The following is a 12,945-nucleotide window of genomic DNA, read 5'->3' as shown; positions in this document are numbered from 1 at the left end:
AGTCGACCTGCATTAAAGCAAGCATGGCTGAAAGACACGTGATCCACATACCTGAACACCACCTCCCTCGCCAAGTTCCCTACAGCCCACTTAGTGGTGCCAAACACTCTGCTGGAGGTCAGAAAAAGCAGTATAACCATTGCATTTGAAAACCAAGGTCTTGTCTTGGCTTCAGATAGATAAAATAGCTCACCCACATATTCTAATGTCTTGATCTTTTTGTTTCCTTCAAATGTAGTCTATTTGGAGAAGGGACTGAGACCCTGTTTGAATGATTGATTGATTGCTTTTTATTGACAGAAATCTGTCATATGCAAATAAGTGAAAATTATAATCAAATGGATTGCTGAACATGCGTGCATTTGTCACCTATAACAAAATCCTCAATATGTCTATACTGTAAACCTGCTATTTAACACTAGGCACTCTGTGTTCACCAAAAAACCTTACTAGTCAAGGCTTGTACTGTGTATAACCCTCCCATGCAAAGTGAATGACAGGTAAATACTTTATTTCTGACAACCAATCATCACAGTAACATACAAGTGCTCAATATAAACCCTTGAGTATGAACAGACGTACTCTCCTTGGAAGTAACATTCGTTTTCATAATACAATATGCTGTTATATCCATCAAAAACATCCGTGTTCCTAACTGTTCTGAGTCTCGGTGGTGGAGGGAGGTGGAGAGGTAGCATAGATGACCTGGAAGCTCTTTCCCTCGTCCATCAGGTCCTCCATGCTGACCCCCAGGAAGCCCACAGCCCTCAGGGCCTGCATGTAGGGCTCAGGCTCCACCTTCACACCTTTGAAGAAGCCCTGCGTCATACCATGACGCAGGAAGCCCAGGTCACACGTTGCCAACATCCTCGCTCCTACCGGGAAGGAAGAAAAGGAGGTGGTTGTATTCATTAGAACTATCCTTCTATTTCTATGGTAACCATCATACAGAGAGATACAACAACAACAGGTTCTGTGCACTGCAATACTGTCTTCCTGTATAGGCTACTGTGATAACTCTATAGATATGCAGTGCCGTAGAGATGCAGTAAACGTTTAGTGCATGTTGTTATACAGCTTGTATAGTATGGCTCTGACTGCACTCACATTGCCCTCTACTGTTTGCAATAAAGAATTGCATCTTGTGTGTGCCTGTGGCATACGCATGTGTGTGCCGTGCTTCCACTAACCTGGCCTCATGACACGGAGCAGTTCGGCGGTGGCGATGGCCATGTCCGGCCAGTAGAGATGGCAGTTGGAGTGGAAGACTCTGTCAATGCAGTGGTCCGGGAGGGGAATACACTCCACCCTGCCCTGGAGCAGGTGGACCTTCCCCGAGGCCAGCTGAGGGCCCAGACGCTCCCGGGACACCTTGTGCATGTACTCTGAGACGTCCAGGCCAAACAACTTGCCCCTGGGGTTTAGGTACTTCAAAGCCTCCTGGAGCCCCAGGCCTGGACCAAAGCCAACCTGGCGGACAGAGTATATTTGATGGCTCTGGATCAATCGGGGGGGGGGGGGGGGGGGTGTGTGTGTGTGTGTGTGTGTGTGTGTGTCAGTTGGTAAAGCATGGTGCTTGCAACGCCAGGGTTGTGGGTTCGATTCCCACTGGGGACCAGAATGAAAATGAATGCACTCACTACTGTAAGTTTCTCGGGATAAGAGTGTATGCTAAATGACTAAAATCTAAGTGTGTCTATAAAGTAATTGTCACGCCCTGACCGTAGAGAGCGTTTTATGTCTCTATTTTGGTTTGCTCAGGGTGTGATTTGGGTGGGCAGTCTATGTTCTATGATTTTCTATTTCTATGTGTTTGGTCGGGTGTGGTTCTCAATCAGAGGCAGCTGTCTATCATTGTCTCTGATTGAGAACCATACTTAGGTAGCCTTTTCCCACCTGTGTTTTGTGGGTAATTATTTTCCGTGTGTTTGTGTGCACCTCGGTTTGCGTCACGTTTGTTGCTGTTTACCAGTTTGTTTTTTTGGTTGTTTTGGTTTCACTTTCATTAAAAGATGTGGAACTACATGCACGCTGCGCCTCGGTCGATTTATGACAGGGAGTTTGAGGATAGCGACCGTGACAGTAATACCCCTTTCATACACAGACAGAAATCCCATCTTCTTTCTACCTGCTTTTTGTGTATCTGAAAGAGATGTGGTGTCATAAAACAAGGTATATTAAATCCCACCTCGAGACCGAGCCATGAAAGCTACATTTTCACAGACCCTGTAACCAAAATACAGGATTGGGTCTGTGTGAATAGCTTTTTCTCAGCTTTTTCGCAGGTAAATTCATTAACACTTCCAAAGTTTAACACGTCCCTAATTTGAATTGCAAACTACCCCATGGTTTAATGCCCCACCCCTCCCAATTGGCAACTGATAGGTAAGAGCTTCCCCAGCTAATGGCACACTTCTGCGTTGTCTCCGTACTGCTGGGATGTTTGTTGCTACTTGGCAACCCGACAAACCGTTAAATCAAAACTCTGCATTTAATACATTTACCAACGTCATAGTCTTTTCCTCGCTCAACTTTTTTTCATTAAAAATGTTCACCTCGAACATGGTTCCACATGACCTCCACCAGCCGAAAAAGCTAACATTAACGCTATGCCATCTAATTGCAGTCGCTGTACAGAAGAACTATCGCCTTGTGGTGAGGATAGCCGAGTTGCAAGCCCAGCTTCAGATGCAATCGTTAGGCAAGGGCAATTTAAGTGTAGGAAAGGATGAGACAGCGTCTGTGCCACCAGTAAGTACAGAAAGTAATATAAATCCCCCCGCACAGTCCCCGCAGCCAGACAATTTTCTCAAGGCTTCTGTAAAGAAATGCTGTCGGCATGCTCAACTGGTGTCGCTCATCCAACTGACAGAAACTTTGAACTGGTTCTCCCCATTAAGCAACGAGTCGGAGTCAGAGGCCGAGCCTTCTCAGGTCTCTCCTCCACCTGTTACAGGGTCTAAGCCGCCAAAGCCTCCCACCATTAGCTCTGACAAATAGAAAACCTTAGTCACTGGCTACTCCATTAACTGCAATATTAGACTTAAAAAGAATCATCCAGCGATCCTACACTGTTTACCAGGGGGCAGGGCTACCGACTTTAAGGCTAATCTGAAGAGGGTGCCGGTTAATGCTAAAACTGGCGAGTGTAGAGAGTACAGGGATATTGTTATCCACGTCGGCACCAATAATGTTAGGATAAAACAGTCAGAGGTCACTAAGCACCAGTGGCGACTAGTCATTCATGGCTCTGCCCCACCTGTTTTGAGACACACACACTTTTTATTATTTTTTGTACAAAAAAAAGTTTAAATAATTATAATATATATACAAAAAAAATTGGTGGGGGGGCGTGCATGTTATTTTGGCATTATTACGTGTCACGTATCAGTTTGCAAACAATGTAAAAAAATAAATATATAATTTAGTTAATAAAGCAGCATACAACCATGGTTTCTTTTTTGTTTTCTCGAGTAAGGCAGTTCCAAAATGCAGGTGTTTCAGTCTAGCTCAGTGCTATCTGTGGTGGTGGGGCGGGCCAGCAGAAAATAGGAGCATTGCGCAGTGATTGGCTCAGTATTCTGTCACTCATGGGGACCTTGTGCAATCGCCTAGCTGCAGTCCTTGTAAGGGTAGACATCCAACATTTCAGCCCTTTGGGTCCTAGTGTTATATTACAAGTGCCCTTCCAAGAAGGGTCAAGGTCATTGGCCACAGAAATTACATCAAATCACATTATATGTACAGTAGCTTTGATTGGATTGATCATGTCAACATCTTAATTTCACAATCTTAGCGAGCAGTCATCATCACGAATCAAGTCTACTGGCAAATTCTTTTTAATCCTTGTCATATGAAGAGAAATAATGAAGAGAAAATATAGATAAAACGTATAGCAAATTCAACAATGAGTTGTTTTTAAAGAATCGGTGACAGTGGCTAACCGCAAGCATTGCAACTGGGAAGTCAGACTGGGAAAATATGTTTTGAACGGTCATCCGACACGGAATTGTAAACCTTTTTCTTTGATGACAAATTTTTCCCGAGAAGGACCGCCGCGCACAACAAAGTGAGTCTAACAATGTCTTATACGCTTCTGCATAAATAATGTAATATGCCAGGGAGATATGGTCAGCCATATCAGCTATGTTTTTTTTTTAAATGCAGTAAACAAGGCTGAATGAACTGTTTCACTGCCAGACAAGGCTCCGCTGATAGCCAGGTGTAGCGGTGGTAAGGATTCACTCCATGGTGCTGGAAAGAAAGCTCTGCTGTTGGGACAGCTTTATGTAGGCCCTAAACGTTTGTGGGCACCGCTTGTCACCGTTATAGTGCAATGAATGTATTGTTAAGTGTTGTGTTGTGGCTTTGCTGGCATGTATAAAAATACAGTTGGGGGGAGTTTGCCCCTCCAAGATTTACATGCTAAAATCGCCACTGCTAAGCACAACATAGCTTCAGAGTGTAAATTAGCAAGAAAGATGAGTTGGCATCAAGTAATTGTCTCTGGCCCTCTCCCATTTAGGGGTAGTGATGAGCTCTACAACAAAGTCTCACAACTCAATCGCTGGTTGAAAACTGTTTTCTGTACCTCCCAAAATATATACGTTTGTAGATAAATGTAAATTTACAAAAAAGAAAATGACTACGTTTTTGTCTTTTGAGCTTCTAGTCATGAAATCTATGCAGCCTACTCAATCACTTGTTATAGCTCTATTTACAAGCCTACTAAGGCCGTATACAGCGTTCCTCACTGAGTTCCCTACATTCCTATCAGACCTTGTAGTCATGGCAGATAATATTCACATTATTTGGTGGAAAAGTCCACAGACCCACTCCAAAAGACTTGGAGCCATCATCGACTCAGTGGGTTTTTTCCCCAACATGTCTCCGGACCTACGCATTGCCACAGTCATATCCTGGATCTAGTTTTGTCCCGTGGAATACATATTGTGGATCTAAATGTTTTCTCTCATAATCCTGGACTATCGGACCAGGATTTGGTTGCAATCGCAACAAATAATCTGCTCAGACCCCAACCAAGGATTATCAAAAGCCGCGCTATAAATTCTCAGACAACAAAGATTCCTAGATGCCCTTCCAGACTCCATCCACCTACCCAAGGACGTCGGAGTACAAAAATCGGTTTACCACCTAGCTGAGGATCTAAATGTAATCTTGTGTAATACCCTAGATGTAGTCGCACCCCTAAAAACAAAAAACATTTGTCACAAGAAATTACCTACCTATTGGAACGGAAATGGCCCTCCACCAAACTGGAAATTTTGCGACTAGCTGCTCGATCATCCTATTTTTCCAACCTAATTGATGCGAATAAGAACAATCTCCCAAAAATGTTTTATACTGTCGCAAAGCTAACTAAAAAGCAGTATTCCCTAAGAGAGGATGGCTTTCACTTCAGCAGTGATGAATTCATGAACTTCTTTGATGAAAAGATCATGATCATTAAAAAGCAAATTACAGACTCCTCTTTGAATCTGCATATTTCTCCAAGCACAGAACTGCCAGGACCTAGGATCAATGGAGACATTTTTTTATCCTGTATCTCTTGACACATTCACAAAAATAGTAATGGCATCTAAACCTTCCAGCTGCATACTGGACCCTATTCTAACTAAACTACTGAAAGGGCTATTTCCTATGCTTGGCCCTCCTACAGTGGTTCTTCCTTTAAAAGTTGCGTCATACCGATGCTACGGAATGGTATGGCAAGTTTGAGTGCATGACGTCATAATATTTTACTGTCAGCCATTGTTGCCATTAATGTTAGTTTGACCACCAGAGGGCATCTCTGAGAATCTAAGTTATTGAAATTACATGGAGTTGTAGGCTAAGAGTCTTATTTTTTGGCATAAAGGCTTACTTCAGAATACAGTATATCAACCAATCATTCATTCATTTGTGCATGTCATCACACAGCATACAAGTCATCCATGTCTTTAAATACAGTCAAGCATTCTAGTTATAAAACGAAATAACAAAGGGAGCCTTGAATAACTAAACAATGAATATAGCGCAACATGTCAGCTTGTTACGGTGGTCCTCCTCCTCTTCAATCGAAAAGGAGGAGTAGTGATGGAACCAAGGCGCAGCGGGTTGTGAACACATAATTTATTAAAGAAAACACGAAAACACGAACTTGACTAAAACTAACAAAACAACAAACGGTGTAGACAGACCTGGACGACGAACTCACATAAACACGAAGAACGCACGAACAGGGAAAATAGCCTACACATAAATGACGATGAACAAACAAACCGAACAGTCCCGTATGGTGCGACTGACACAGGAGACAACCACCCACAACGAACACTGTGAAACAACCTACCTAAATATGACTCTCAATTAGAGGAACGCCAAACACCTGCCTCTAATTGAGAGCCATACCAGGCAACCCTTAAACCAACATAGAAACAGACAACATAGAATGCCCACCCAAACTCACGTCCTGACCAACTAACACATACAACAAACTAACAGAAATAGGTCAGGAACGTGACACAGCTAAAGCGATTGAATTCACGAATGCATTTGACTGTTTTTAATAATGGCTGTACTAGAAACTTTAAAACCTTTTTTGTTAGAACAGACCATATGGGATTGATTATAATTTGTTTGTAAATTATTATTGCATTTGCTGTGCTGTTTAAACTGTTAGAAATTTCGCTTACATTTATTAAAATTATGGTGTTTCTATTCTCAGAAAAACGAAAATGCATTTTACATTAGCCTATGTAGGCCTCAGGGTTTCCGTTAGGAAAATATTGCCCTGTACAACGTGACTGTCGGGAGTAGGCCTAAGCTACTAAGTGACTGCGAGTGAAGAGCAAAATAATCCTAACATTTCCACACCCTAATTTCACACCCAAATGGAGATTCAGTGAAAATAAAAATCGGATTGATTTATCAAGACCAGTCCCCATGCTTGTCTCAGAGCAGCGCAAAACTGTGCTGAAATAGTTGACCACACATGGGTAGTCTATTGTTTCAAATCATATTATAACAATTGGATGACTTTAGGTGTTTCAGTAAGCAACAATTTGTTGCCTTCAAATACTTTATTCCAATATTTCTGTCATTCAGTGATATTTATTCCTATAGTAATTTGTTACAGATCCATCAATATGTGGTTAGAAAACAATGCATTTGGTGGGAAATGCAAAGAGATATGTGAAGTGTCATGCCTCGCAAACATCCATCAATACATTTAAAGTCCCTAAACTTGGCAAGAGTCTATTGTCCTGCTGATAGCCCATCAAGGGTTACAGCACACATACATCTCGCCTAGGTCTGCCCAATGTATACATGCTAGACCGGCCGATGTAGGATGGGGTATGGGGGGTGATAACAGACATAATTAAGTCTAGGCAACTGTACCACTGTGTGGCTGCCCGTGTGGCTGCCTTACTAAGGTCTGCGTGACGCCTGCGTGTAACGTTAGCTAACATGTCATCATACCAATGCCTTACTAACGTCTGCGTGATGCCTGCGTGTTAAGGCTGCAGTCCCGGTAACGGGACCGATATGACAACAGCCAGTCCAAGTGCAGGGCGCCAAATTCAAAAACCAGAAATCTCATAATTAAAATTCCTCAGACATTCATGTGTTTTATATAATTTTAAAGGTAATCTTGTTGTTAATCCCACCAAGGGTGTCCGATTTCAAAAAGGCTTTTCAGCGAAAGCACTACAAACGATTATGTTAGGTCACCACAAAACCACAATAAGCATAGCCATTTATCCCAGCTAAATATAGCTTCACAAAAACCAGAATAGAGATAAAATGAATCACTAACCTTCGATTATTTTCATCTGATGACACTCATAGGACTTCATGTTACACAATACATGCATGTTTTGTTTGATTAAATTCATATTTATATAAAAAAATCTGAGTTTACATTGAGGTGACTAGATTGACTAGTTGCAAAAACATCAAGTGACTTTGCATAGCCACATCGTTTCCACAGAAATACTCATCATAAATATAGATGATAATACATATACAGTGATCCCTCGCCACTTCGCGGTTCACTTATCGCGGATTCGCTATTTCGCGGATTTTCATAATGCATTTTTTATTTTTTTTTGGTGCATTGTGCTCTGCATTCTGATTCGCTAAAAACTCACTCCCGCTTCTTGTATCAAAACATGCTACGAATTGTGCTATCATTTTGTCGTCTCGTGCAGTTATGTGTACGTACATAAAACAGCTTGGCAAATTTACATTAAGTTGGCCAGGAAGGAAGGAAGGACTAACGCTTGGTCGCTTAGCAACCATGGTGCGAATGGCCACTGAACTTAAGCGAGTAGCTGAGGAATGGGACCCTTTGATGAGCCGTTCATTACAGTTCTCCAACGTAATCGATGGTGGCATGTCGGTGTACAAGGATCTTTTTGCAAAGAAGAAAAAAGAGCGACAACAGCTGCCTATCACTATGCTCTTCTCCCGAACAAACACACCTGCACCGCGGGCTTCAGAAGAAGAGAACACTGCAGAGCGCAGTCAGGATGCAGCGGCCCAGTCTGAAGAGCAGTGAAACGGCCTACACGTGAGTCACTGTATTTGTATACATGTAATAGTTGCTAATTGTAAAAAAAAAAGAAGTTTTCTATTTCGCGGATTTCACTTATCGCGGGTCATTTTCGGAACGTAACCCCCGCGATAAACGAGGGATTACTGTATACACATGGAATTATAGATATACCTCTCCTTAATGCAACCGCTGTGTCAGATTTCAAAAAAACTTTACGGAAATATAAACCATGCAATAATCTGAGACGGAGCCACCATGTTGGACTCAACAGAAACCAGAAAATACATGATAAATGTTTCATTACCTTTGATGAACTTCATCAGAATGTAGTCCTATGAATCCCAGGTCCATAATAAATGCTTGATTTGTTCGTTCATGTCCGTTATTTATGTCAAATTAGCTACTTTCGAATTGTTTACCAAAACCCTAACCAAAGTCTCAAAGCGCGACCACTATAACGTGACGAAATGTCCAAACATTCCGTTATAGTCAGTAGAAACATGGCAAACGATGTACTGAATCAATCTTTAGAATGTAGTTAACATACATCTTGAATAACGTTCCAACCAGAGAACTATAACGACTTCAATTGAGAGATGGAACACAGCTGCCTCTCACGTGAACGCGCGTGGGGAATGCATGGTCACCTCATGGGACCTGATACTAAATTCTGTCTAATTCGACCCCCCTTCACATTAGAGTCATCAGACTTAGTTCTGTTGATTGCTGACATCTAGTGGAAGCCGTAGGAAGTGCAAACCCATCCACATCTCTCTGTATTTTGAATCAGCCCTTGGTTGAAAATATGACACCCCTAGAAAAAATACAAACAGGAAGTGGAACTTCTCAGGTTTTTGCCTACCATATGAGTTCTGTTAATCTCACAGACTTAATTCAAACAGTTTTAGAAACTTTAGAGTGTTTTCTATCAAATACTAATAATAATATGCATATATTAGCAACTGAGACTGAGGAGCTGGCCGTTTACAATGGGCACCTTTCATCCAAGCTACTCAATACTGCCCCTTCAGCCATAAGAATTTAATAAACAAATTAGGCACATTTGGGCAGTCTTGATACAACATTTTGAACAGAAATGCAATGGTTCATTGGATTAGTCTAAAACTTTGCACATACACTGCTGCCATCTAGTGGCCAAAATCCAAATTGCACCTGGGCTGGACTAATACATTATAGCCTTTCTCTTGCATTTCAAAGATGATGGTACAAAAAAAGACAAAAGAACGGTTGTTTTTTTCTTTGTATTATCTTTTACCAGATCTATTGTGTTATATTCTCTTACATTCCTTTCACATTTCTACAAACTTTTAAGTGTTTCCTTTCAAATGGGACCAAGACTATGCATATCCTTGCTTCAGGGCCTGAGCTACAGTACAGGCAGTTAGATTTGGGAAAGTAATTTTAGGCGAAAATTGAAAGAAAAGGGGCGGATCCTTAAGAGGTCAATGAAAGTCATAAGGTGCATAGTTGATATTTATATTAATTAAATCTCAACCATAAATGTGATGAACTTACCATTTTCCCCGTGCAAGCCGACATTCCAAAGTAGCCTCCGAGTGTAGCCTGCGGCTTGTGTATTTCCTGTTATCGCTAATGGCCTAGAAAAGATTATGTCCAATCTATAGGTAATCTGCATGGTATGTTATCTTATCTCGCTATATAGAGATCTAAATGTTGTTAGCCAATCACAGACTGTGTTGTTACCAGTTCCCAGTAGCCTACATCAGACAACCAATAAGAGTTGTGTCCACGGCTTTCAGTCAAATAGAGGAGTTCATAGGCTTTCCCAGAGGGTCCGTGTTATTTGTGATCCTTGGGATGTCTCTACCTCTATCAAATATAAATATACAATGGTTTAGTGTTAGTTTCGGGTTTAGGGTTCAGGGTAAGGATGTCCCAAGGAATCCGGATAGCAGTGACCGTTCATAGAGTAAGAGACTGGCATGGTATTTGAGAGCTCCGCGATGACACAGACATTCATTTGTTAGTTTCTTTACAAGCAGCAGAAGCGATTTTGCCCCTGATAGTTTCCTTAGAGATGATGAAAATAATTACCAAGATGTCCTTGATCCAATTGAGGAGTAAGTAGGCTTTATTTAAGTTGTGATATCGTTAGGAAATATTTAGGCCTACTGTGTTTATAAGTCAAATTAGATTTATTTGAAAATAATTATTTTTTTGTTGATAACAAGTTGATAACATATGTATGGTCATATTTCTGATGTTTTATTTTGTTTGTTATTTTATACATTTAATATATGTACTTAATTACTGCCGACGTCAGTGAGATCGTGAGGTCTTGGAGATTTCTTCTTTATTCTTGGAGAATGACTAGTTCTGAAAACGAACGTTTTTCCGTCTCATCATTTTGCTCTGTTAATTCAGGTATGTAATGTGGAAAAGAGCAATATGACTCAAAATATTGAGGTAACACGGTTAATTACAAAGTCTCTGAGTTTGATGATGTTTGAAGGCAATTGAAGGGAATTTTAACCGAGTGAAAAACTGGTTGGTACTTTACCCATTGTAAGTAATGGAGTTAGACTCGGTTGCTAATGGTTTACATGTAAGAGAAGGGATTAAGATGGCGACTGAATTTCTGTACTTTTTTTCAACAACGTTTTATTTCCTGTGAACAAAGGCTCAGTTTACTTTAGGTAATATATGTAAGAATGTGATGTCACGATATAATGTGTTAGTGTTAATATTCGTACGAAAATAGCGTTCAGTTCGCTAGTTTGATGGTAACTAAATTTTTCTTGGCTAAGAGCTAGTTAGCTCTAGGCTAGTTGGTTTTAGTCAATGTCAGCTTACATGTTTAATAATGTAATGATTGTTGCATTGTTTCGCATAGGCGTTCAGGATTTTAGAGTTTTTAAAAAATTGACACTGATAGTACAGTGAGTTATATATAATGTCTATATGTATGGTGACTCCAGGTTTGGATGAAAGGACAACAGTCCTCATACAAATCTCATACAAAAATATTTTTTTTGCAACAGATCAAAATGTTTAGCTTAAAATATTGATAAACTATGAGGCTATTTCATCACATTATAAACGCAGCAATACACACATGGTCTGAGCAAATATTCCATTAGCGGGAAAACACCACTATCGAAAGTAACCGCAAATGCAATTATGCATGTGATGCTTTTATTAGAAAATTGCATCTTTATGGTGAAAATGATCTTCCCCAAACTTGAAACTCATACGTGTAATATTTGTGTTGTGGAGAAATGACCAGGGAGTACAGTTAGTTTTCGTTTAGTCAAAACCTCTCGTGCTCTACAGTCCCCGGCACAATAGCGCGCATGTGCATTTCCTATTAGGTGTAGTAACGTAACACTACCGTAATACATCACTGCTTAGTAACAGCATAGTAACTAATATAAACAGATGTAGATCCCAGATACTACCCTCCTCCCCCATAGTGTTTAACTCCCAGAGAACAAGGTAAATATGTTAGGGCACTACTAATGCAATATCTGAACAATGCATTCTTAAACATTTTTCAACTTCTGGGTTGAAGCAGACTTTTTAGAGCCCAGCACAAATCCAGGTCAAGCTTTTGAAGTGCCCTTCGCTGTCGAATAGGATATCTCCGCTCCTCCTGGGCTTCCGGTGGTGGGCCAGGTTCGGGTGGAAGGTCAGGCTCTGTCTCTCCCGTACGTCCACAGTCAGGAGAATAGTCCTGGGGGTCGTTATTGTTCTTGTTCTTGTCGAATAGGATATCTCCGCTCCTCCTGGGCTTCCGGTGGTGGGCCAGGTTCGGGTGGAAGGTCAGGCTCTGTCTCTCCCGTACGTCCACAGTCAGGAGAATAGTCCTGGGGGTCGTTATTGTTCTTGTTCTCTCGGCATGTCTCTGCTGGGGCATTGGACCGTAGCAGATGATCCACATGAACGTTGACCTGGCGATGACCAATTTGGACTTGGTAAGTCAAAGGTCCTCTGCGTTGCAAGATCACACCTGAGTTCCACAGGCGCTTGGGGTGTCTGAAATCACGTACCATCACCCTCTCCCTCTTTGAATTCTCTGACAGTCTTTGAGTGTCTGTCATGAGCTTTCTTCTGCTGTAGCTGGTGCTTTGCCACAGTGCTTGACAAGTCTGGTTTCAACAATGTCAGGCGGGTACGTGGTTGGCGTCTCAGAAACAGTTGAGCTGGTGTACATTCTGTTACTGTGTGTGGTGTGTTACGGTAAGTAAACAGGAACCGGGGAAGCCTTTGGTGGGTGGGCACAGACTGAACCTCGAGTCTAGTCCAGGCCTTCTTAAAGGTTTGCACGGCTCTCTCCGCTGCTCCGTTTGATGCCGGATGGTAAGGTGGTGACAGGATGTGCCTTACTCCGTTGTTCTTGAGAA

General features: G+C 41.5%; 1 protein-coding gene across 1 annotated transcript; it reads right to left on the bottom strand.

The window, feature by feature from the left end:
- Positions 1 to 494: 494 nt before the first annotated feature.
- LOC139532934 (uncharacterized) lies at positions 495 to 12,482 on the bottom strand. The gene is made up of 3 exons (XM_071331088.1): positions 12,162 to 12,482; positions 1,191 to 1,470; positions 495 to 875 (listed from the first exon to the last, which is right to left on the bottom strand). The coding sequence occupies exons 1-3, from the start codon at positions 12,480 to 12,482 to the stop codon at positions 652 to 654; spliced, it is 825 nt and encodes a 274-aa protein (XP_071187189.1). The 3' UTR covers positions 495 to 651.
- Positions 12,483 to 12,945: the final 463 nt, after the last annotated feature.

Source organism: Salvelinus alpinus, chromosome 10, assembly GCF_045679555.1.
Source record: "Salvelinus alpinus chromosome 10, SLU_Salpinus.1, whole genome shotgun sequence".
NCBI classification, from domain to species: Eukaryota; Metazoa; Chordata; class Actinopteri; order Salmoniformes; family Salmonidae; genus Salvelinus; species Salvelinus alpinus.
This window is presented reverse-complemented; position numbering and strand designations above follow the sequence as displayed.